We start from the raw sequence: 27856 nt of genomic DNA, 5'->3' as shown, positions 1-27856 counted from the left end.
CCTTCTTCCACAAGAAACACTATAATTAATTATAAACATATAAATCTAAAATATAATTGCCTTCTACCCTAAATCTTTTATTCTCTAAATTTGCTCGGAAACATAGTATTATTATTATTATCCAATTTTTAGGTCATGGCCAAGCCAGACACCAAATTGGTGTATGAGACCCCCTTGTTTATGAGACAAGGGACCTACCTTCGTGCACGATTTGACTGCTAAATCTACAAAAACATGCATACTCTACCTCTCTGGTTTTAAACCTGTAACCTCTTAGTATAAACAAGTAAGGGAAAAACGAGCTATACTTTTAATTCTTTAATTTATTAGGAAAATACTACCTATAAACGAGTGTAATTCTTTATTTAACACCATTATGTAAACAACATGATTAATTAAGAATTTAGCTTAAAGAAAACAATCACGCTCAAATGATCAATATTCTCTTTGACTTTTGTTGAAAAATGAAAGAATCTTGTGTGAACACAAGTCCTTCCGACCTACAAGAGTTTATGAGTTGAACCAAAGTCCCTTATGATCGGGCTGGTGTATTTCAATGTAATTTTCGCAAACGAAGAAAATGCAATTATCATATTGTCAAATTTGTAGTATTTTGAAATCTATGGACCGCATTGATAGGCGATCTTCGATATATTTCATTTTAGAAGGCAGCCTTTCCATTGTGTAGACTGGGCTGGAAATGGCGACTATTGGCAGACAGGCTCCTTCAATAATCCTTATTGCCCAATGCAAAACCAGACTCAATCAAGTAGTCAACTCTTTCTCTTCAACTTCGCCTCCCGTCTTTCATTCTCGAAGTTTCTCCATTTTTCAGGTCAAAAGGGCAGGCACTCGCAGGGCTGCGACTGTGGGTTTAGGGTTTAATAGATGGGTTTCTACCGTGCCAGTTTCTTCAAGAAAGACCCGCAGAAAGACTGGAGAAATCGTGTCGACTTTACTTGAAGTGGGTGGTGTCAAGATTAGCAAAGATGGTAATTTTCTGCCTTCAGATTTTTTCCTTTTTTTTCTGCCTTCAGATGGTAACAGCATAAAAGATGGTAATTTTCTGCCTTAGCAAAGATGGTAACAGCATAAAATAAACAAGAGATATTATTGCTGTCATCTGGATCAGTAGACTGAAACTTGACCACCACACTGGGATTAGAATTGGCCTTTCGAGCACTGGCAGCACATGGTTGTCATCTGCTTCCTCTGTTCTGAAAATTTCAGATTGAAGAGTTAAAGCTTGCTTTAATAATTCATCAGCCTTGCTGTTTATTCTACTTAAATATGCCGAAAAGAAATATGTTTGAAAGTTCTTCGTAACTCTGAATTCTTAACACCATTGGGACTAAAATTAAGTTTCGCATATTGTTTTTCTCGTTTTCTTAATTGATCACTAACTTGGAATCACTGTCATCTGAAATTGAGTCATACCTTTTTCTGTAGCTTATCTCATTAGCTGCTAGATAGCATACATCTCAGGCTTGTCGTTTGTACTTTCTCCCAAAGCAGCTTTGAAAGGGATGCTGGGATTTTCATTTAAAAATAAAATACCACCAGCTCCACAGATTCCCGCTGTACCTGGACATGCCTTGTCCAAAAATCCCCATGTATATGTTTTTTCAATTTCTAAAATTTCTTATAATTCCAGGTGATTTTAACTTGCGAGGGTTTACATAATTTACTACTGTATCCTCATTATAGCTACCTTTTCTGCCTTTTATTTTTCAACTGTTAGAATTTCAAGCCTTAGGTGACTAATATCCTTGTGATCTCGATCAAGCAAGTAGATTATTGAATCTAATTAAAGCTGAAATTAAATTTCAGACAATAACACAAATTACACATAGCTAGAAATTAAACAGTGAGCATAAAAATTAAATTTTTACACATAGGTAATTAATCCTTCAAATCAGCTTTTCATTCTTTCAAAAAACTTACAAGGGAACCTCCACTTGCTGCCCAATAAAAAGCAGCATGGACATATGCCACAAACGTTCTGAACTGAGCTTGTATGGACTGCTGAAGAACCTAGAAAAAGTAGAGAACCGTTGTATGACATGCAGGACAGCTTGTATGGTCTGTCTGTACAACTGCATGTACTTCTGTACGACTGTACCAAACTACATGGACAACTGTCTTGTACTATGTGCTGCTTGATAATGCCTCTTCCCTGGCTGGCTGCTCTCTCTCTCTCTCTCTCTCTCTCTCTCTCTCGTGCGCGTACGCTCAACTGCTCAAGTGTGTCTAAAAGCTCTATCACAATGGCCACCCTTAGCAGTGAGAACGATAGAGAAAGACAGATATGCCTCTAATGTCCCCCAGGTGCAGTGGGTGAGACACCTCGTAAGTGAGTAAAGTACACTTGAGAGTATGATGCCTGCACCCTTTCTCTGCAATGACAATGCCTGATCTGCAGACACCTTGGCAAATGCCTTGAAATTTCTTGATCTTTTTTAGTCTTACTGCGAACCAGAGTGGCCAAGTTTTTCATTGCTGTTGCAATATGTACTAGTGTGCATTTCAAATAAAAAGGATCCCTTTCAAAAAACGATGTTGTTAATTCAAAACACTTTTGATACTTCCCGCACTGATGATAATATACTGTTTTGCAGGTTATCATATGTATTTTGGGAGTTGAAATCACTAGGCAACCTTTTACGCTTTGCATCCTCGGAGCACAATGAGTATTTGCCAATTTTTCGAACACAACTAAGGCTGCATTGATATGATTTTCTTCATAGAGATCCACAATAAGCATTTCAAAAGCATATCTTCTGAGAGAAATCTCCAGCTGCTCCAACGTTTCCATTACTTTATTCATCATATCTAGATCATCGTGCCACGTAGTGGTGAAAGAAAATGTTTTGGCAGAATAATTGCAATAATTAGGTGACATCATTGACAAAACCCTTCGTAGGGTTTCAAAGTCCTTTGAGCGGTCAAGAATATTGACAAGCTTGTCAGAAGTTGAAGTGTCGACTTTGAACCTTGGTTTTCGTTGGGCCCATTCGAAAAACCTCAGAGCCAAACTTGGGGAACATATTTTATCCAATACCATATGTACTAGTTGTGGAGTTACTTGAATCCCTAATTGAGTTAGGGTTCTTTCCATTTCTTCATCACCATTTTCAAGGACATGACATATTTCTCTTGCAACATCCACCACCTCCCATCTCTTTATTTTTTGGGCTTTCATAAGTTTCAGGCAAGGTGTCTTTCTCTTCTTTGCCCCCACTTAGGGCTGCATTCGTTGAGTAAAATTCATGGTCCAAAATGAGTTCTTGAGAACAAGGAAAGCTCTTACTGTTGTGGAAAGTTTTAGGGGCTGTAGAATCTAGAATTTGGAGACATTTCATTGATGCAGAGATCCATTTTTGAGGGATCAATTGAATTGTTGAAAATGCTCCCTTGATAGAGGCCAATGTTGCACGATGCACGCAAGCGATAGCATGCATCTGCAAGAGTTGTTTGTGGCGTGCTTGGAGTCCAGGGGTACAGGTATATAAGGCCTCATGGATTTGCAGATTGTAGCGTGTAGATAGTTCATTCTCTGTAGCTCCTCATAGGAAAAGACAAGCACGACAAATGACTCAATATTTCTCGCCTTCTGATCTTGCAGCACGAGATCGATCATTTCTTTGTATATCGCTTCCTCTACATGTGGATGAGAAGACAAACCAAAAGAACCACGTTAATGCCGCGGACGTGCTCTCTTTGCCCGCCAAGAGAAAACTGAATCATGTCTTGAAGAAATTTGTTTGAACAACAACCCTCCTTGCCTTCAACATGGATGTCGTCCAGATTGTTGGTGTCGGTGAGTGACATGAATCTTGAAAGCAGATCCTCCTCATGCTCCTTCCGCTTTGAATTACATGCCATCTCACCGACATTGCTAATCTCAAATCTCCGACTCCCGATGAACTTGTGCACCACTCAAACAACCTCCGGAAGCCATTTATCTCCACGATCACATGAAGCGTATCCATTTGAAAATCTTCCACCCTACTTGCTTCCACAGACAACAAATTCAACATAGATCACATTGGATCTCTCGTCAAGTTGAATGGTCTAGTCTTTTATCTCAAATGAAATGTTGACGAAAATGTTATCTTGTGCCATATAGTCTTCTTGATGAATGGTTTCCCCTGCAATACAACATAGTCACTTTTCTCCAAAATTGACATGGCTATATTTTGATATTGCTTGAACATCGTGGCAGAGGGTACTCTAGCATTCCAAAAGCTATTGTGGCCATTGAAAGAGGCGAGGATAATGGCAGGTTTGTTTTCCTTTTCGTCGATACTGCCGCCAGGACGACAGGCCAAATATTAAACAAGGTGCTGCCTCTTTGGGGGCAGAGATGCTACAACAATTTGTTGCAAGGGTTTGGCGTTCACAACAAAAGTGTAATTGTAATTGTAATTGCGATTGTGGTTGTAATTGCTGGTATTATTATGATGGTGCGTGCGGGCTTCATTGTTGGAATTAGCGTAAATGGTGAGTGCGTGCGGTGCATGATGCGACGAGGGTCCTTGGATAACTTTGCCACCGTTTTATTCTTCATTAACATGGTACTCCAGTTGCTGAGGAGAAGGATGAGGAAGAAGAAGGGCATTGTGCTTTGGAAGTCTTTAGTGGCTCTTATGTTTGCGTAAATGGTCAGTGTGTGCGGTGCATGATGCGACGAGGGTCCTTGGATAACTTTGCCACCGTTTTATTCTTCATTAACATGGTACTCCAGTTGCTGAGGAAAAGGATGAGGAAGAAGAAGGGCATTGTGCTTTGGAAGTCTTTAGTGGCTCTTATGTCCTTGTTTTTGGTCGGGTGTGACCTTTGAGGTGTGTTGAGCCAGAAGAACAAGCGAGGATGTTGGAACTTGGAAGTTCCCTTACGGTCAGTGTTGCCCCAAACTTGCTTGAATTTGTTTTATGGTTCTGTGGTGAGGAAGATGGTTTGCGCGATTTTTCCTTCTTAGCTGAGTGGGCAGCGACCGAATCGATTACGACCCACAAGTCAACATTGTTGAAATCGTTGCTGTCATTGAAGATACCCTTTCCCAATAGATCTTGGAGAATGGAAGTGAAAGGTTCACCCTTTGGGCAAAAAGTAGGGGAATCCTAGATCAAACCCTTGACGCCTAAGAGACATGCCACGTCCTTCTGATCCGTGTGAACAAAACCCTCCAACAACACCATTAAAAACAAAAACAAAAAGATCCATAGAACCCCCTTGATGTTCACCATCGCGGTATTCGAACTCGAGACATGGTAATGGTGTTGAATCTCTTTGGCATTAGGCATCTTGATTTCCAGCGTTAGAACACAGTAATCGTGAGGAGGAGAGCAAGGGGCACAATAAAACCTTATTTGTCATGGAGTCGTAACTTGGCTTTGATACCACTGATTTGGATCTTAGAGGGGCCAAGATCTAGAAGACTTGAATACCAAGAGGGAAAGAGAAACACACAATATCGACTATTCTCAACAGAACATTGATAAAAAGATATTCACTGAATACATCCCAACATGGGAAAGGAAAGATAACCATTCAAGATGACTATTTATTAAATGTGAGAAACTTTTTACTGCTGTAAAGTGGTTGTCATTGATGTCAACTCAAGCAACAACCAAAAGAAGCCTCACATTTGTTGAGGCAGATGAATGGGAAGATCAGTGAATTTGCAAGCGAGATCATCATTAGTTGATTGTACTCGTCATGCCATTTCTAGCAATAGGTGACATGCCTCATAACTCCTCATGGTTGAGGAGATATTCCTTCTCAAAGATGAAGCCCCGAATGTGTGGTTACAATGCCCAAATGAATGATATAAGGCAACCTTATTATTGGTCAAATTTTGGGATTAATGTTTAGGAAATCTTGGATTAATTATGTTAACTAATCAACCCTCAAAATGAGAGATATTCTTTGTCATATCGACCTCCAAAAAGGATTAAAGTCAACTCTTTAAAATGGAATATTATTTTTGAAAATAATCCACAAATAGAGATCAGGTTGGCCCCATTAAAAATTCGAATTTATGGTTTTAATTTATGCCTAATAAGAAATTAAACTCCTTGCTTTAAGGCCAAGTCGACCCTCTTTCATGCCCCTTAATTTTGTATATATAAGGCGTTCGACTGCCCTCCAAAATCACAATTGATCAAATATTATCCTATGATTTTGTCTGATATTTCTGAGCGCTGTGTAGTCACGCAAATTGGAGGAGTAGGTTGAGTTTCAGAGGGTTTCTGGGCTTAGATGATTTATCATTCTGTGATGTTTTTTTATCAAACAGATAGCACTATTTTGAGGTTATTGCAGAGCTATCTGTGGCATGATTGAAGGCTTGGCCTGAGGCCTATTTTGGCCCTCCTGAGGCACATTCGAAGGATCATTTTGGACAAATTCTGAGGCCTATTTTCAGCCTATCCTGAGGCAACATCTGAACTTATTTTGATCGAATTTGAGGGTACATCTATGGCACAACGCCAAGTTATTTGAGGATTTTTTTGAGATTACTTTGTTTATTTTTAAAGGCGATTTGGTGGACTATTTTGATGACACGTCTGTTGATCAAGCCGAGTTCGTGAAATCTGCTTCTAAGGCGAATTTTTGCCCCCCCTCTTGAGGCCAATTTTTGAGGTAATTTGATGTATATTTCGGCCTTTCTAAGGCAACATTAAGGCCAAACTTGAGGCAGTTTTAAGGTTTGATCAGAGGTTTGCTTAAAGGTTTGGTTAAGGGCAAGTTTGAGGTCTACTTCGAGCCTCCTGAAGGCTAATTCCAGGTTGTTTCATGGGCATTTCTTGAGGCAAATTTAGAGTTTATTTCTAGGGCATTTTTGAGGCAAATCAAATCACTGTTTTAAGGACTGATTTGAGGCTAAGTTGAGTGGTAGATTAAAGCACTGATTTGGAACCGAGCTAGGGATTGGAGGCTATTCAGATATTTTAAAATGGACATATAAGGGATGATTGAAGGCAAAAAGGGGGGATGCTTGCTACAATGGTTGAATGACTGATTCGAGGGTAAATATCCAAGGGGCAGACTTAGGCGTGCTTTAGTGTACGTTCAAGGACAACTTTTGAGTGAAATTAGAGGTCAAGTATGGAGCAAATAAACTGGAGCAAAAGGCACAATTAGTGACATCAAATTTGTGGCTTTTCATGTTCTTTGGTATGATCTTTCAAATCTTCTAAGGTATGAGCTAGATTCTTTCTTTTGCTGTTGGATTGTGTATCATTAAGGATCTCTATGTATTGCAAGTTAAAACGTCAAATCTATAGTTGGATCATACATATCATAATTCAATAGGCAGACCTGAAGGTTATTTGTTCATGTTTGAGCCCAGGTTTGAGCACCATTGCATATAATCTATGATCTGAGCATTGTATTGACATAGACAATAGTAAAGGTTTATTTGCATATCATTGTAAGTGGGTCATTGTCCTTGGTATGGGGGCCCACATTTTATTCTTCTATCTTTTATTTCAGGGTGGCAAGGTGGTGCTAGGGCAAGTTGGAGTTTGCAGGGTGTTGGAGCATCCTTCTAGTTGGAGGTGGTAAATCTAGGATGTTGGAGGCTGGAGCTGCCTGATAAATTGGAGCATCCTTCCAGTTGGAGGTGGTAAATCTAGGATGTTGGAGCTTCTTGATAAAACAAAATGCTTTTCTAATTGAGTACTAGGGAGTTGGAGCTTCCCTTCAGTTGGAGCTAATAAATTATTGTACTCATCAATCATATTAGAAAGTATTCGATGGTTTTTCTCCCATAAGGCTTTCCACCTAAAAATTTCTTGCGTACTGTTCATGTGATGTGATGCTGATTTATGATTTGATCTGATGCTAATGATATTTAATGCTTTGTAAGTTCAAAATTAATTAATTGAAGCGAAATATTGATTCACCCCCCTTTTAGTATTTCCAACATTTACCACTACATTATGGCGGACCAATCTGTCCTTTTACAAGGTAAGGCCTGTTCTCTACAGTATTTCGATGCCTTCTTGAGTCAATACCATGGGTGGATGCCACTTTCCATTCAGATCATTCTCCTAGTCTAAGTCATGCATGAAATGAAATTTTAGATTCAACTGTTAACTATAAGACTTCAATTTTTACTAAAGTGAATTACAAAATAGAAATATTTTTTCCAAAAGTAGAATAAATTTTTGAAAATATCTTGAACCACTTCTTGCATGTTCACATCGAACGTGTGCGGAAGTTCCTGTCCAAGCTATAATTCTCAAAACCCCCTCTTATGAAGGAAGGAATTCTTTGGCAATCCACATTTGTCTCCGAAAACCTCAATCTTCTCTTTTGCCAAGGGCTTGGTCATAAATCAACTACTTGTTGATCTGTGGCAATATGTTGGAACTTCAAGTTTTTCATTTGAATAATGTCTCATTTGAACTGAACTTTGTGTTCCACCGAGCTAAATGCCACGAAAGCTTGCTTTTGATTGAATTAGGATACCATTATTGATCCCAAGCTAAAGCAATGCCTTGAGGTGCTCTTCCTATCTGTTGGACTGCCTGCCACTCCACCATCTCCAAAATCTCTTAGGCCATACTCCTTAGTGCCCTTCAATGTCTAATTTAACCATCGAGGTATCGTTACAATATTAGAAGAGGTTTTTGTTTCCCCCTTCGCTTGAAGGTTGCTCTACTGTCTTGGAAATCACTAGTGATCTCGACTCAACGTTCAAATCTTAGACCTATGTATGTCACTATGTCTAGAATCTCCGTACACCTATCCTTGATGCTTGTGAAAGCAACTTTGGCATGCTTGTCAAACGCGCACCCTCTGCATACACCACGTTGCTCAATTCTAAATTCTAAAAGACTATCACTATCTCCCTTAGAGTAGAAAATGCCTTGTGATGCAGGTGCCCTATCCTCTTGTGCCACAACTTGCAAGCTGCCACTGTTATGCATCAAGGCTCAAATAGGTTCACCCTACAAATTACCTTGCCTAACCCATATTCCCTGAGCTGTATTTGGGCTAGAATCCTTTGTCCAAACTCTCAATGAAGACTTTTTGGTTCTTGATCTCCACTACAAGGCTCCTAACCTCCATGATTCAAACTGAAAACAAATTCTTCTTGAGATCTAGAATAAACACGACATTGTCAAAATCTAAAGAATTACGAGACTCGAGCTAGAAGGGAATAATACTAACGCCTTCTATGTACTTGGCGTCATCATTGAGTTTAATCTATGGTCCTATACACTTGAGTCTTTCTTCTTTAGACTAGAAAACAGCGGTCAGGTTGATGCTGTATGTCCAAATGCCCCACTATCCACATACCACACATTTGTCGGAGTTGTGTTGGTAGAAATGCAAGATACCAATGAGAAATCCTTCTTGATCCTGGCAACATACTCATTCATTTGAGTTCTTGCAGAGAATGCTACCTGTTTTTGCTACTTCCTTTTACCCTTCTTCTTCTTTGGAAATTGTGATGGATAATGATTGTGCTTATGACAAACAAAATACTTGATTTTACTCAAGTCCTTCTTCCCTCACTGTGAGGTTGACTCGTCACTCTTTCCCTTAACCTTGCCAGTTCCTTTATCTCTGCTCTTATTTAACGAACCAAATAGAGCTAGGTTCTCATTAACACCGTCCTTGTCGACCGTTGACTCCATTCAAGTCTTCTCCTAGATACAGTCATCCCAAAGCCTCTCAAAGTTAGGAAGGTTTTCCCAAGTGCAAATACTTTTGACAAATGGTTTTGATGAAGTTGGCAAACCATTTAGTGCCATGCTCACTAGCTCTACATATGCATCCTTCTCCCCAACTGCTGCAAGTTGATCACGAATTTGTTTGATCCTCATAAAGTAGCTGGTCACTGTGTTTGAACTAGGCATTTCCATGGATCTGAGTTTGTTCTGCAATATCATCTTCTTGTTTATGTTTTGACTCTGGAAATGACTAACCTGGGCATCAAACATCTTTTTTGCTGTATTCTTCTTGGATACACGAGGGATCAAATGGTCCTTTATGGCATCCAAGATCATCTGTTTGGTTTTCACTTCCTGTTTGTTGTGAGCTGTGGAGTCCCATGGATTTGTATGCAGAGTCACAGCATCCTTGACAATATCCTAGAGTTCATTATCTTTTCGTAAGAGTGTAACTCTCACTCTTCATGTTATGAATTTCGAGGCACCATCCAATTTGTTCTCGAATCAAAGTCCCACTGCTACCATCTTTGAGATCTATTGCACAATCTCCTAAATAAAAAATATGACTTGGAAATTCTCTTACTGCTGGTCTCTCTTCCTTGCAATAGATATACTGCTGCAAATCCTTGAGAATTTCAATTAGAGATCAATCTTTGATACCACGTTGGAAATTCAAGCTCTAGGTGACTAATGTTCTTATGATCTCTATCAAACAAGTAGATCACCGAATTCAATGCTGAAATTAAATTTTAGATCATAGCATCAATCACACATAGCTAGAAATTAAACAGCGGAATAGCACTGTATTATCTCTTCCTCTGCATCCCCATGTCTAATAGCACTCTGTTTCAGCCCAAGAATATGATTATTCCATTTCTCTACTACCTCTCCTTGTAGATTCAATCTGCCAACACTTCTTCAACCTTGGTTCCAGATAGTTGTAGATTCAAGGTCTGCTGCTTTTCCTAAACTAAAGATATTTTTTTTGTTCAGGGATTTGATGAGAGGCTCAGATCGCCTACATGGTTTTGTGCAACCCACCCAAGGGTACTTCCTTAATCTTATTTTGTCTCCCTTACCTACTCTCTACCTCAGTTTTTCTGCAAGCTACAACATGCAAGGAAGCTCCAACTCCCATTAGTTTTCTGCAGGCTACAACCCACAGGAGGCTTCTACCTCAATTTTTCTGCAAGCTACGACATGCAAGGAAGCTCTTACTCCCATTAGTTTTCTGCAGGCTACAATCCACATGAGGCTCCTACCTCAACAGACTCTAACCTATCATTTATGAAGCTGCAACTTGAAAGGAGACTACAATCCCCTGATACATAAAGAAAACAATGTGTTGGTTACCTGGTCTATAAATTTGCATATCTCCATTTTCTTCTTTGTTTATCCTCCTCCTTAAATCTGCTTCACATCAACTCTTCTATGTGCTAGGTAATTAATGAACAACATTTGAATCAACTCGCACACATTCTCTAACTATCTAACCTCTCATTGCCTTCCAAAATCACATTTTTTGTAAAAATAGTTTTCTAGTTGTTCGTATCCCACATTAGAATATGAAGTGAATGGACTTGACTCTTTGACTTCCACTCATTCGTTTCCAAACTCTTCATATTTTGATTATTAGAACACAAAAATAATTGCTCCACCCAATATTATTTCAGCCATCTATAATACTTAAGTACCCCAATATCAACATAATGCCAAAAACAACAAATTATAATATCACAACACATGCACATAGTGTAAACATTCTCCAATGCAAACAATATTCACTCTCCCAAGCCATATATATGATCAAAGTCATCTTTTCTTCATGCCATGGCCTCAACAACCTTGAGTCTTGTCTTGTTTTTGTTGTCATGGAGTTTTGCCTTTGCCTTGCATCACAACAATTCAACTCAACAATTATATGCATACATCTATCATCAACATATGTTTTGCGCACATTTGTCTCACCAACAAGTATTACATCCGCTCCTTTACCTTTGCTAAGTATTACATCTTCTCCTTTGCATCCCTTAGCTGATCATGTTGCTGATCCTTTGCTGTCATGGAGTTTTGCCTTTGCCCAAGCTGCTCCTTTGCCATCACATCTTTGCTGCTTCTTTGCCTTGCTGTTGCTCCTTTGCCATCAATGACAATAATGCCATCAATCTCGCCCTTTGGCATTGATGGCAACACAATTATCCTCCCCCTTTCATTATGAGAAGTATCTTCCTTACCTTTGCTTACCTCCCCCTTTGACATTAATGGCATGGGGGTGTACAAAATCTAATGCACACCAACTATTGCATCATAAAGTTTATTAGAGGGACATTACAATGATAATTTTTCTTTTTTCAAATGAACCCCACTGCCACTACTCATTTTTTTTAATCGTTCTTCTTCTCAAGGGTCACATGTACATTGCCACGAAACAACTCCATGAATTAGTGGAACAAATACAAGGAACCATCAAATCATCTTGTTCCAGCTTCTAGGTGGAATCATATCCAATATAGTTGAAAATTTGGCCGGAAATAACCCTCGCCACTCTTCGAGCTACAAAATCCAAGCCGATCTAAATTGGCCAGAAAGAAACCATGGCACCACAACAATATCATACAAAGCAAAAAAATGCCCCTCTCTAGTACGCCTCTGTCTTGTCATAGAGTCCTCAAGACAGACTGGAGTGAAATGAAAGCATACACGTTCAATTCAATCCATTCAATACATTCAATTCTGTTTTAATCCATGAGATACAAATGTTCTTAGCTTGCGCTCCCTTCTTGCTGAGGAGGAAGAACTCCACATGTCCATCGCTGGAGTATGATAATTCAATCTTGCTTGATGTGCTAAAATAACCATTGCATATGCACACTACGTATTTACAAACATCGACTGCAAAAGTGTCATACCATGGATTTATACTAGTCAAAAGAGGATTTGTACTAATTGTTGGAAATACATTCATTGCAGCCAGGATCGCAACCATTTCTGCATTTGGGACAGACCCATGTATTCCCTTCACCCATTTCAATCAATATGTCCTCTCCATGCATGTTATTGAAGCACAAACCACAGAACTTGATGGGGTAGTGACTACACTGAACATGACCCTCCACAACCTTCTGATGACACCAGTGATAGGCTTTGGCCATTCACAAAATCATAGAGATGGCTCCCACATACCTCATTCTTCGATTTCTATTCCTTTTGATCGAAGGTTTTCTGTTGCTATGTGTTACCATTCTTATTGCAAGACAACTAACATCATGTTGTGTGCAGCCTGTTGTTCGATGGTAGGTGTTTGTTGTGACATTGGCATTGTGCATTCTATGTTTATTTTGCATAGAATAACCTTCACAATCCATTCATAGGCTATTTGCTACAATGAATCAATATCCCTGCATCAGATCACGTTTGAAAGGACAAAAAGTTGCCTGCATGCCATCAGAGCTCCATCCATAGGTGATCGCATAACATCTTTGTTGCGTCATTACTCCATCTTTCAATTCCCAGGGTTGGAATTATATATCTCCTAACAGGGTTAACTGATATGGGGTTCCTTTTCTTTTCTGTAATGTGTCAAGTGCACCCACGTTAACCCAAGGCACTATTTAAAAAAAAACACATATTTCACCTTTGGCATTGAATAGTTGGTGCAAAACGAAAATTAGTGAGGGAATGGGTGGAATAGCTGTTATTATTGTCATTAATATGAAAGATGGCTCATCACATGTTGGGGATTGTGGTAAAGTTGCATACAAGTTTAGTCACCGCTGCAACAAATCCATCAATCCCGACCACTCTAATTAGGGCACAAAACCCTAATATTCATGCGTGTAATGAATGATATTAATATTCAACGAACAAACCATGCAACGACAATCCCAAAAATGATAATAGAGATCGCTGGCTGAAGTAAGCCAAATGTATAAACCGCTAGCTAAATATATAGAGTCGATTATATAAAGCCTGCAAGTTGACTTAAAAGCATCTCCAATAATGATAATAAATTAACGCCATAATATAACACATGCTGAGTACTTGATGTGTGCTCGCATATCGTTAGATCTTTCCATTTTGTGCTTTCACGAAGTCGGTTGAAAAAGGTTTTAGTATCATGCTGTGTAGTGCTTTATACAGGGATTGATTTGGACAACCTCGAGGTGCAGTTAGGCGTTCATCATTTGTGTTTACATAACCTTAATAGTTGCACTCTTGACAAGTTCTTTTCTTCTCGGACTGACTACGTTTTGTTAACAATTCCACAACTTTTGCTAGATAATGGATAAATAATCGAATTTCTCACTATAACCCAATTTTTGATTTGACAACAATTGATTTGAGTGATCCACAATTCCCAGAAAACTCGCTTTTAACTTCTTGGGTCTTGGTTCATAGTGGATAACGCATAACGATAACAACATTTATGCGCCATAATATACAATTTCATATATTAAAAAAAATCTAGATCCACGTAATAATGCTTGGTGGGAGTTATTTGACCAATAAATTCAACGTCAATAAATCAATGCAGCAATAACTATTTTAGTTGCCAATCAAATCGAGCAAGATCCCAGTCTCTAATATGCGCGTCACTTAGCAAAATGACTCCAGAATAGTGGTTTCGTATACCATTATTTTTGCAAAGTTTCCATTTCCAAAGTTCATGTTCCTCCATTAAAAAAAACAAAATTGAGTCCTAGTGGCACCACTGCACGGATAATACGATACATTAATTCCTTTTCACATTGTTGATTTCCAAGAGCCAACAACACTCGAATAGTATGAACAACTAACTCCCTCTTGCTAAAACAATTGAGATATCATCATCTCTAGATATAATCTCTGTGCATCTCTCTCGTGGTGCGATTACTGTCCAAAGTCCGTTTGTAATAATAGCAAAGTGCATTAATAATGTTGATATAAAAAATAACACTGTGCCAAATGTTGTAATGATACCCCTCATCTCCACCATATTAATGTTGATACCTCATTAACCCTGAGTTTGAACTTTGAACTAAGGCTGAGTTGGAATTAACGCTTGAATGCTGTTCGAAAACCATGTAATGCTGTCCTCTATAATATATTAACATTGCCATCTGCCAACAATAATATAACGCTCCCTTCCACAATATAATACTGCCAACCATGATATAATGCTGCCTCATGGAAAACCATGTAATGCTGCCAGAATCTATGCCAAAAGTTGTGCCAGACGCTGTGCCAAAAAATAATAATGATGCTATGCCAGAAAATAATAATGACGCTGCCAGAAGCTGTGCCAAACGTTATGCCAGACGTTGTGCCAGAAAATAATAATGACATTGCCAGACGCTGTGCCAAACATTGTGCCATGCCAGTGGAGATATGCCATTGTCTGCTAGAGTATAATAATAAATAGGATTATTAAATGAAATAACGTTGGAGTATTGATACATATCCGAGCACCAATGCAAAATCAATGCCAACTTCGTCCATGAATATGCCAATAATATAATTCAATCAACAATATGTTGTAATGCTGCTAATGTATATAACATAACGTCTACTGCCAATAATTGACCATATTGACCTGCCATTATATCGACCATATCTACCATAATGCATACGTGCCACATACCTCTCTTCTGATGCGATTTCTAATTGATCAAGTGCCTTTGGCATATAATAGTTAATTAACTCTCTTTTTTCAATTGTTACATAGTATCGACCCTAATTTTCTTTTTTCAGATCCTTTGTTGAGGCAACATCTTTATGGTTGGTTTGGCCATTTTTTGTGTGCACGGTGCATTCAGAGCACTGAAGGATCTTTCCTTGGAGGAGTAGTCTACAATAGACAATTTCATATCTTTCACCGCTGATGTCTTTGTTCAGCCGATCGTTGCTACCTATGCCCAACTTGAAGATCGAAGCATTTGTTTTATTTTGTAGTTGGAGCTTCATGCCATATGTACCAATTCATAAACTTAGTAATTCAATCCTCAGGATTCATGTGTTGTTGGACAAAAGATCTTGGGTTGGGGGGGAGGGGGGTTCCCAAACAACTCCCTTTTGGGGAAACATGTACCTTATTGTGAGGAAATGTTTCCTCATGCATTTCCCTCAGTTTACCCCAAAGGGGCGAAGTGGAGAAACATTGCCCTAGGTGCCCCTCATCCGTAAAGCACGAGAAATGTGGGTGGTGTGCTGGCCACCTTGGAGGATGTGTCTCCCTGGATCACTATTTATAATGGAGAAAGATTTCCCTAGTTCATTCAACCATAATTTCGTTTGGATCCCTACATTGTAAGAGGTTAAAAGAGGTATTCCAACCTGTTATAAGACCTTCTGACACCCTTAAATTTTAGGGAAATTTAGGGGGGACTAGGAGACGTCAAGGTCCTTAGCATAGGGGTTCCCATCACTAAAATTAAAAAAATAAAAAATAATAATGATAAAATCCCAACAATAACAATTCATCCCATGCAAATTCATCGTTGCAATCTAATGGAAACACTATAATCTTGCCAATCTTAAAATCTTGAAAACTGTTAAGTTTTTTGAATTTACAATGGAATATGAAATTCTACTTTTCCATATGAAGTCCGATGAGGTTGGAACCACTCTCAAACATGTTGAAACAATTAATAGTAATGTTAGAAATTTAAATAAAAGTGATGTTCTCCTTTATCATACCTTTATCTTAAAGTAAATGGATAGAAAGGGTAGGATAAAGGAGAATGTCATCCTTTTTTAAGAATATAATACTTAATAGTACCATTGATTACCAAGGTCACAAACATCTCAAAATTTATCCGCTTTATTTGTTCTATATTCATGTGTTGTTGGACAAAAGATCTTGGGGGAGGGGGGGAGTGCCTAGACAACTCCCTTTTAGGGAAGCATGTACCTTATTGTGAGGATATGTTTCCCCATGCATTTCCCTCAGTGTTTACCCCAAAGGGGCGAAGTGGAGAAACATTTCCCAGCTGCCCCTCATCCCTAAAGAAGGAGAAATGTGGGTGGTGTGCTGGCCACCTTGGGGGACGCGTCTCCCTGGAACACTGTTTATAATGGAGAAATATTTCCCTAGTTCATTCAACCATAATTTCATTTGGATCCCTACAATTATAAAAAAAGATTGTAAGAGGTTAAAAGAGGTATTCCAACTTGTTATAAGACCTTCTGACACCCCCAAATTTTAGGGAAATTCATGGGGGGACTAGGAGACATCAGGGTCCTTAGCATAGGGGTTCCCATCACTAAAATTATAAAAATAAAAATACTAATGATAAAATCTTAACAATAACAATTCGTCCCATGCAAATTCATCATTGCAATCTAATGGAAACGCTATAATCTTGCCAATCTTAAAACCCTAAAAACTGTTAAGTTTTTCGAATTTAGAGTGGAATATGAAATTCTACTTTTCCATATGAAGTCCAATGAGTTTGAAACCACTCTCAAACATCTTGAAACAATTAGTGGTAATGTTAAAAATTTAAATAAAATTGACATTCTCCTTTATCATACCTTTATCTTAAAGTAAATGGATATAAAAGGTAAGATAAAGGAGAATGTCACTCTTTCTTTAAGAATATAATACTTAATAGCAGTGATGATAATATCACCAAGATATCGACGATTTTCAGAAATATCGCGATATTTTCGGCGAGTCGAAATATTGATGGGAAAAATCGCGATATTTTCGGCGAGCCGAAATATCGATGAGAAAATATCGCGATATTTCCTCTGATATTTCCTCTCTCGAAAATATCGCGCTATTTCTAAGAAATCATCGATATCTCAGCAAAAAATCACGCAACGATATAAAATATCATCGGGCCGTGGCTAGAAAAGGGAAATTTGTTTTTTTTTTTTTTCTCATTTCGGTTTCTGAGTGTTGGAGAAGGAAGGGGAAGAGCTTTGTGGTGGTTGTCGAGGGATTGAGGATAAACAACCATTATCACCACCAAATAAGAATTTTTTGTGGATCAAAGATTGAAGAACAGTGAGACAAACTTCATTTCTTCCATTAACAAGTATGTTCTTAAAAACCCCTATGTTAATTATTTTTTTCATAGATTTATGGTTATTCTTGCTTGTCTCTTTGCCTACCAACATTTTGCTTTTTTTTTTTTTTTTTTTCCACTTGCTATGATTTTCATGCCCATGAGCCAATGCAAGGGTTTTCTCCATATTTGGACAACAAACTCCATTTTTTTTAACTTTCAAATGCACCCCCTTATTGCCATTTTTCATTGGATTCACATTGCAAATAATGTAGCCAAAAATTTATTTTTTAAAATGAGGTGGTTATTCTTATTGTTTTTTGTGTATGGGTGTTTCTTTAATCATTAGTTCCAATTTTTTGTGTGTTTGGTGCCCTAGGTTTGAGTTAACTCTCTACAAATATGCCAAAAGACTTGGACCCATTTTGGGAATATGGTGAGCCTGGTGGTGGGACAAATCGGGCATATCTATCATGCAAATTGCGTGGGACCAGGATGATAGGAGGGGTTACGTGATTGAAATACCATCTGGCTAGACTCCTTGGACATGATGTTGGGCTTTGTACAGTTTCTAGTGCGTAGCTTATACAAAAGGCTCTTGAAGCAATTGATGAAAAAAACAGAAAGAAGGAAGAGGCAGAATGAAACAAGGCTGAATGTGAAGGTAGATCTTTCGGGATATCTTCTTCTGATTTTGAGGTTGAGGGTAGTGGGAGGGGCTCCACAACATCACCTGCTACTGCTAGTGCTAATGTTGTTGGAGTGCGAGGTCATCATTTTTTGTTCCACGAACAGGACATGGAGCACAACCTTCCATAAAATCAATTGTTAAAAAGGTAGAAGCAAGAAGCATATAGAGTTATGGGGAGGTGTCTTTTCTGTAGTGACTTACCTCTCCGCATCACCAAAACCAATCCATTTTCGCAGCCAATGTGTGATGCTATTGCTGTTGTGGGTCCAGGGTACAAAAGTGGTACACATGAGGAGTTGCGGGGGCCAATTCTTCAAGCAGAAAAGCAGGACATCAACTTTAGATTGGCGGCGTTGAAACAGACATGGGAAGTGTTTGGATGCACAATGATGTCTGATGGTTGGACAGATAGGAAGGGTAGGATCCTTCTAAATTTCTTGGTACATTTTCCTAAAGGTACCATGTTTATTAAATCAGTGGATGCACCAACACATATAAAAGATGCAACAATGATATGTGAGTAGTTAGATGGGTTCATTCGGGAGATTGGTGTACAGAATGTGGTGCAAGTCATAACAGACAATGCAACTAATTATGTGTCTGCCCAGTGCCGGTAGGATGCTTATGGAGAGGCATCGCACATTGTTCTAGACTCCGTGTGCAACACATTGTATCGATTTGCTGCTTGAGGATATGGGGAAACTCTCCTTCATCAAGGAGGTGATTGATATGGCTAGGAGCGTCCCCAAGTTTATTTATAACCATGCTTTTGTTCTTAGCCTCATGAGGATATACAATAGAAACAAGGAGTTGCGACGTCCTGCAATCACAGACAGGATTAAAATATCCGACTTCGAGTGAAGAAAATAGAAGCACCAATGGATCCAGATGCCATTTCCTTAGACAATATTGATGTATTGTCTCAGTGGAGGGTGGAGTTTGAGGTGCCCATCTTGGAGGAGTCATGTTCATGGTTAGAGCCAGAGGATCCATTAGAACAGGGGCAACAAGAGGAGGAGAACTCGGGGGAGGAGCAGCACGAGGAGGAGCAGGAGGAAGAGGAGGAGGAGGAGGAGGAGACTGTGGGAGCATCAACATCAACACCATATGCTATAGATATAGGACAACACAACTCCATACCTAGTACTCATCATTTGACATTAGGTGCAGGGGCAGGGCCTTCTACTGCTAGGAGCAGGCCTGTCAAACAACCCATCATGTTTTCCTGTAAAAGGAGGAGATAGCACACATTTCAGATAGATAACTGCTAGTTTTATTTGTTTTGCTACATATAACTCATGATGATGAGATACTTTTATATATGTGATGTTATTTTGTATTGGTTCTCCACATTTGAGTCCTTGATTGGACAATTATCAGGGATCAGCAGGGTTTGGTATCGCCTTTGATGTATCATTTTTATTTTACATCATATATATTAGTGCTTTCTTCATATTTATGTGCCAATGTGTTTATTTCATGTTGTTATTGCTTTATATGTTTAAAAATCTGAAAAAATGAATATATTATGCATTTTTTATGCTTGCCGATATTTTCGCCGATATTGCCGATAAGATGTTTTATGGACCCTTTCCGATACTTTACGGATACTGATATTTTCAACACTGCTTAATGGTACCATTGATTACCAAGGTCACAAAATCCTCAAAGTTTATCTGCTTTATTTGTTCTGTATTCATGTGTTGTTGGACAAAAGATCTTGGCGGGGGGGGGGGGGGGTGCCTAGGTGTCCCCTTTTTGGGGGAGGGGGGTGCCAGACAACTCCCTTTTGGGGAAACACGTACCTTATTGTGAGGAAATGTTTCCCCATGCATTTCCCTCAGTTTATCCCAAAGGGGTGAAGTGGAGAAACATTTCCCCAGGTGCCCCTCATCCCTAAAGCAGGAGAAATGTGGGTGGTGTGCTGGCCACCTTGGGGGACGCTTCTCCTTGGAACACTGTTTATAATGGAGAAATATTTCCCTAGTTCATTCAACCATAATTTCGTTTGGATCCCTACAATAATAAAAAAAGATTGTAAGAGGTTAAAAGAGGTATTCCAACCTGTTATAAGACCTTCTGACTTTCCACTGAATTCAAAGAGATAAGATTCCACTCATTTTGAACAATAGACATCACCACTATATTTTTACTTTCGTCACACATTGTCACTTGAATTAGAACAACTTCAGGCTTGTAAATGAAAAACAATCTCTTTAAGGCTATCTTTTTATGGGCGCCCACTACCCTTCTAGCATTTAGGGAAAGAACAACTTTTGGGCCTTCCCTACTTTAAGGCCCCCCTAATGGTCATATATCATTCCTTCCATAACATTCTTTTCTACTTTCTTCTTTGCAATTAACATAAATGATTTTCTGCTTGTCTAAGGCCAAAGCCCCCACTATACCTTGCTCCTCGAGTTGAGAGGTTTCTTTCTTGTGCTAAAGTTTGTATTTAGATGATTTCTCCCCTACAGAGTTGGCTTCTAAAAGGAACGCTGGGCTAGAAGAGAAACTGGCTCAGCATGATCCTTACGCTTTTGAGACTTCTAAGATCTCACAAATTCTTCTATTAAATGTTTATGGTTTTGAACTTTTGAGTGTGAGCTAGGGTGACTCTGCACAACCATAAATTGGTTTAGATTTGGGGATACTAGTAGGTCTTTCTCCCTTGAGCCCTTTCTAACCTTATCGTTATTAGATATGGACAAGGAAGTTAAGGGAAGAATCATCATACATTTTTCTTGATCATGCTAGGAGCTTACAAGTTTTGTTTAGGTTGCAGCTAGAAGCTTCCTTTTGAGAAGGACTTGGTTTTGAACTTCCTCCTTCAGCTTCCACCCTTGAATTGTTTTGAGACGTGTTTGCTTCTTTAGTCAAGATATATTTTGGACTTATTAATCTAAAGATTTCTTCCATTCCCATCTCCTCTTTGCTTTTTGACAATCCTTGAAAATATGCCCTTGTGCATGGCAATTTTGGCATCTGAAGGGCATCTTCCAATAATCCAAAAATTGTAATAATCTTCTGTTATCCCACTCAATCTCAATCTCAATCTCATTTAGAAGGCCTTGTTATAAATCAATCTCCACTAAGATTTTGACAATTTTCCTATCAATTATGGTAAGCATATTCGCCTCTCGGTGTATGAAATGTCTTAAGCCATTTCAAATTGCCTTCAAGTCTCACACATTCAGCAATTCTACAAGGCCTAAGAGTTTGACCCAAATGGGTTGAGAAGTCTTTATCTTCTTTTATGGGATCGAAGATTCGAAATTGGTTACAATTCTATTGGAAGGCCTCCACCTCATTAGAGCTTAAGATTGAGGGACCCAATACTATTTTCTAGCTAAAATTTTCCCAACATCCACTTTTGAGTGAAATTTGAAAGCTAGACATCCTTGCGTGAGTATGTGAAAGTTGAAACTTTGGCATATATCGAACTTGTTCCAACCATACCTTTTCTTTCTAGTTTCATAAGGGTGATTTTGTGACTAACTTGCCAGTGAAACACCTAAGGGCATTCTTAGCACTAGGACCTCATCCAGGGCTATGTCTTCTTTGAAGACTAGCTTGATCTTTTTTTTTTTGCTTGAATACACTTTTGCCTTATTTTCTCTGCGTTGTCACTACTGTTCTCTCTTCTCTCTTCTATGCTTTATCTTCTCAACGTTCCCCTAATAACTCTTCCGAAGTTAGGGCACTGAACCTTCTACCATCTCCTGTTTTTCCCTTTGAAATCCTCAATTATGGACATGGAGCAATGACCATAAACTCTCATCTTTCAAACTTTTGTAAAACTTTCTCCTTGTTCTCTGATGAAATGAATAATTCCTACGAGCTTTTAATGTTGATGTTCATCATTTGGCCTTCCATTCTCCCAACATTACTGCTCCCAACTAGCTCTTTTAAGGAATGAACTTCAGGATCCTCATCCATCTTGTGCTGATTCTGACATTGTACCCAGGTACTTTTGGGGAATCTTAATGCTGATGTGATCTCTATGCTTGAACCCTCTGCCCCCTTCTTACAACTACTTTCTAATGTTGAAGTTTTGTAAGGAATTTGCTTCCTCTTCTTCCATGAAACCTAGGTTATGAAAAATCCTAGGTCTTACCCATGGGACCTTGGCCAGATCTTGCCCCTTCCCATTGTTCGTTGAGCTCATCTCTCGATCTAAAAACAGAATTGAGAAGCTCCCCCTCACCTTCATCCAAGTAGTCTACAAGCTCCTCCTTTCTTCCCATGCTCTCAAAGGGTATTTTCTCCTCAAAATCATGTTAAGAGGTTTTCACGATTACAGTAGAAAATAATTACTTGGCTGATTATACACACAAAACTCTGGATCTATGAAGTGCAGAGTGGTTGCCACCTCAAGTTTTTTAATCCCTCTTGGCACAAAATAGATCCAGGATTAGGATGGATGTATGCTATTGATATATATAATTATGAAAATAATTGAAGGCGCATTAAATGCATTTGGAATTAAAAGACACAGTTTTTGTAAGTTGTATTGATTGTCTATTGGCTGATTGTATCATTGTGAACAGATGTAGTAAGGGAGAATGATCCAACAAACAATGTGCCGGATTCAATTTTTTCGAAAATAGGTGTGCAGCTTCACAGAAGGGACAATCACCCACTTGGGATCTTGAAGCGGGAGATCTACAATTACTTTGATAACAATTTTCCAGGCTTATTCAACAAGTTTGATAATCTTTGTCCCATTGTATCTGTTAAAATGGTAAATGAAACTAAACAAGCTAGATTATCTGAACATCTTAAGGCAACATTTTGGTTTATTAGTATGGATTTTTTTGCAAAGATACATTATTATTTCTTTTCTCAGGCAGTGATAAACCAGAAAAATTGGTTTATGTTTACTCAGACTTTTATATGGTGTGATTATCTGTAACTGTTTTTCTTTGCTTTTTTATTATCCTTATAAAGATGCTGGGATTCTTTCTTCTTAGGTTATTTAGATGGTTATATTATATAAGATAAAAAAATAGAACTAAACAAGCTCTCCCATAATTGAGACTTCGGTTTTCTAACCACTTGGAAATTAGATGCTCATAAGAGAATTAGCTTGATGCACTCTGTAATTTATTTGTCAACATTCCAAACTGTCATTGGAAGAATAGTATTACAAAGTATATGCCTTAGAAAGATAGCATGAAAGAAAAGTAAGTTATTTGGATGTCCATAGATGAGGAAGAGTAGTTATTTGAATGTCCATAGATGAGGAAGAGCAATTGATGGGACCAGAAAATACATTAGGTACATAATAAACTAAATCTATAGATAGCACAGATGTAATAAATAGCATCATTGTGTCCTGCCTATGTTTGACGAGACCACTTATTGGATTGTCATTGTCTCCGTTCTTAGCTTTTCAATAATGCTCTACGATCTAACTTGATTGAAGGGTTTTTGCTAGTGCCGGAGTTCATATGTAAAAATGGATATTTTAGTTCGAGAACTAGCTTGTCATTTTGTATCTGTCAAAGGGGAAGCTTGTTATAACCCAAAAGCTTGGAAATTGCTGTCAATTTCTTTGATTATTGATGATACATGGCAGGGGATATGCAAATTTTATTTTGACCTGAAATTCCATATCTTTTGAAATCTGGTTTGCCCTAGTCTTTGGCTCGATCAAGAAAACTTAACCTTTATTTAGTTATTTATTTGTAACATTTGGTCATTTAGGGTATTGAGTTTTCACAATACTGTGACATAATGTCTAGATACCTTCTTTGGCCCTATCCATGGCCTATGCAGGATGCCCATGGCAGGTTTGTTGCCATCTGGCATCAACCAATCAAAGAACCTTCTCCAAAGGTTCTCCTCATAACACAAATTTCCTGTATTGAATTCCAAGAGGATTTTCTGTAAATAAATGAAGCAATAGTGTGCCCTTCCACTTTCTTGCTGAATAAATTAACACACTACTGAGTGGGAACAATCGTTAAACTCTCACTAACAACTGAGAATGGGTTGAAGAGTAATGAAGTTGGTAGCAAAATGAAGGATGGCAAGATGTATTCTCTTTCTCTCTCTTTTGTGAATATCCTCATGGGGCTAGGTACCTATTGAGTTCTTCTTGCAAGAGTTTAGTGGCCCACCTTGTTGGGGGATGCACAGGACTAGGTGCACAAGTGTGACATCTGCAAGTTCATGGTTTGACTGCAGAAGATAGAGTATTTTTCGCTCAAGCCAAGCTTACTCCAAGCTTCATTCTAGCGCTGGGTGATTGATTTCTTGGGTCCACTTCCAACAATCTACTCACATAAGAAATTCATCCTTATTACTATCCTGATTGGCACAAAGTGGCCAGAAATTATCGTGTCAATGAATAATGATACAAATATAATTGTATCATTGATTATGTCTGTGACTTTTGACCATTTAGCATATTGAGTTTTGACAGTACTGTGACAGAATGTTCAGATACCTTCTTTGGCCGTACCCATATGGCCTCATGGGAAGCATAATACACCAAAGATGGAAGGCATAAATCTTGCTGTGAATGTGTCTTCTGGTTATGATGTAACTCCTAAGAATTAATGTGCCCACCTAGAAAAGTGTGCCCCACCCCAATTGTAACCCCCGGAAGTAAATACGCCTTCATGCTCAAGTGTAACTCACCTAGAATCATACTTCCCACCTCTTTGCATTATCATATGTCCAATAACCTTGCTTGGAAACCACCTCTTCTTCTTAGCTTCTATCTTCGATGTCCATCATGTCAAGCTACAAATGCCTTAACAAGCTTCTCATTTTCATTCTGCTTGTGTCTTTGGTCCTCTTGCAAGAACATTGTAACCTAAGTCACCTGGTTGAAGGTTCGTGTTCGAGTTCGATGACCTCGAAGTTTGATAAAAGTTCGACAGTGAAAATTTTGGGGATAAAATTCGGCATTAAGTTTGACATATTACAAAATTTGAAAATTAAAAAAATTTGAAACTAATTTCGGAAGAAATCACATTTGTAAATTTAGGCCGACGCGTTTTGAACCAACCAGTGTGGTTCATCATCAGGACAAGATGATGAACCACACTGGTTGGTTCGAAACGCGTCGGCCTAAATTTACAAATGTGATTTCTTCCGAAATTAGTTTCAAATATTCCAAATATGGATCACGGAAGCTTGAATTTGAATTAAAAAAAATTATATAATAAAATTCAATACTCTCCTTAAACACATGATAAAAATATCACTTGTAATCTAAATCATCCTTTCTCAATAATAATTTTATGCAATTTTAAGGACTTCAAAATAAAGTAAGTTATTATAAAACTATGATAAAGATTTTCAGTATTATCCTAGTTATCTTAAAACTATGATAAAGATTTTCAGTATTATCCTAGTTGTTATAAAAGCATGATAATTTTTTTCAATATTATCCTTGTTTAGTAAAAGATTTAATTTAGTATTTTTTTTAATTCGTTTAATTTATGTAATTTAAATTAAGAATATTTAAAAATTAAAAATTAATTATTATTTAACTGTAAAGTTATATATCTATATTTATGTAAATCTTTGCTCACAATGAAATGCTTAAATTAAATTTGATCTATAGGTTGTACCGCTTTGCGTGGCATGGAGTTGGTGAAGGGCTAATGCTGAGGAAATGAAAATCGTAGTGTGTAGGTGATGCAATTTGCATAATATGGAGTTAGGCAAGCGCTGACGCTGAGGTCACTAAAATTGCACTGGAGGTGATGTGATTCGCGTGGTATGGAGTGGTCAAAGGCGTTCACCACTTTATTTTTTATTTTTTATTTTTTAAGATTAATCCGTGGGTCAAACCGTGTTGAACTTCAATGGAGTTTGATAGTTTTTTCAACGTTTAGATCCAATCGTTGTTGATTCACCACCTGTAGTTTCATGCCCGCTTTATTTAGATAGAGAGCTTGGGTGTAGTTCAAGTGTGTAGGTTCTAGTGCGGGTAAAACCTTTTGTTTGTGATATTTGAATTAAGATTTCGATAACAGGACGATACAGGGGGCCTGCAATAAATAGCTTCCATTTCAACTTGGAGAATAGATGGATTTCTGGCTGGGAAATAGGCTGCATTCCCCAAAGAGCCACATTACTACTCTGACTCTTGTGAAGTACTTTGGGCGGCAAGTATGGCTTTGAGTACGGATTAAAGTTTGCGGCGAACTCAATCGAATATATTCAAATTCAGATCAGGTTCAACGATATTCAAACTTGGAGGATAATATTCACCGAACCCAGTGAGTTAGATTCTAATCACCTCATCAAACTGTGTTACAATAGTCTTGGACAACACACACATAGAATTGAAAATAATATGTATTCCTTTAGCAAGCTGCTCAATGACATCTTCCCAAAATATATCTTGAATTGTTTACCAATCATTGACAGTTCATCCTATTGTTATCATCTTTGCTACATGTTCAATGACAATTTTTAGCAATCATCTTCAAACCTTTTCACAAGTTTCTAGGCAACAAAGTGCTTAATTCATTAGATGCCTCACATGGTGACTTGAGTTTATTCCATGCACCATGGACATTTTCTACAGTAGATGCCCCTCATATTTGGTAAAATCCCATTTGCCATCACAAATGTGATGATCACTAATGCTTCCTTGTTCTTTTGTTTATGTTTCCTTCTTATTGGAATTGGTTTCACCTCTTGAGTTGTTACAACCTGCAAAAACACCTTATAAGGCAATAGATACTGGATCTTGTGCTTCCATGTGTTAAAATTTGCGTACCAGAGGACAAGTGGTTCCCTAAGGCTTTGATCTTTGACCTAGGGAAAAGTGTCCAGATTTATTTTTCACTTTTCTCCTAAAGTGACTTTATAAGTGGTAAAGTCAATTTAATTTAAAAGTGACTTTATAAGTAGTAAAGTTACATTGTAATTTAAAAGTCACTTTATAAGTGGTAAAGTTACATTCTAATTTAGAAGTGACTTTATAAGTGTTAAAATTACATTCTAATTTAAAGATGACTTTATTAAAGTCAATGAAAAATTAGAAAGTGAAAAAGTGACTATGGAAATAAAATGCTAAGTGGGTCTTTATTTAAGCGAATGAGTTAAAAAATAAAAAGTGAGAATTAAATGCACATTTATTCTCATCCCTAGATCTAAATGAATCTCAACCATTAGATCTTAGGGTAACCCAAAAGGTCATTTAGAGAGTAAAGGGAGAAGAGGAGGAAAATATCAATTCATTCTTTCATGAGCATTTGAGAGAAAGAGAAGAGAGAGCAAGGAGAAAATTTCTGAGTAGTGAGGAAGTAAAGGAGAGCAGCAAGAAGACATTTCAGCAAATTTGGGCAACAACATTTATTGGCATGCATTCCAAGGCAAAACTGTACAACAGGAGAAAGGCACAAATATCGAGGAAGAGAGACCACATAAATCGAGGAAGAGGGACAACAGTTTGGGCACGAATTTCGAGGCAACGATATTGCTGAAATCCCTACGGTCTGTACAATCCA

General features: G+C 38.1%; 1 protein-coding gene and 1 pseudogene across 1 annotated transcript in view; one reads left to right on the top strand and one right to left on the bottom strand.

The window, feature by feature from the left end:
• Window positions 1-528: 528 nt before the first annotated feature.
• LOC149240096 (phenylalanyl-tRNA synthetase class IIc family protein) overlaps window positions 529-27856 on the top strand; it is an 88673-nt gene continuing 61345 nt past the window's right edge. The window contains exons 1-2 of the mRNA XM_089373631.1: window positions 529-992; window positions 22925-23118. Coding sequence (XP_089229757.1) covers window positions 701-992; window positions 22925-23118 — 486 coding nt within the window. The 5' untranslated portion in view covers window positions 529-700. The remainder of the gene's footprint in view (window positions 993-22924; window positions 23119-27856) is intronic.
• LOC149240097 (uncharacterized) lies at window positions 3940-5249 on the bottom strand (annotated as a pseudogene).

This window comes from Pinus tabuliformis, chromosome 8, assembly GCF_031772625.1.
Source record: "Pinus tabuliformis cultivar Carrire ecotype Pingquan chromosome 8, CPIR1, whole genome shotgun sequence".
In the NCBI taxonomy this organism is placed as follows: domain Eukaryota; kingdom Viridiplantae; phylum Streptophyta; class Pinopsida; order Pinales; family Pinaceae; genus Pinus; species Pinus tabuliformis.
Note: the sequence above shows the minus strand (reverse complement) of the source record. Positions and strands in the feature narration are given on the sequence as shown.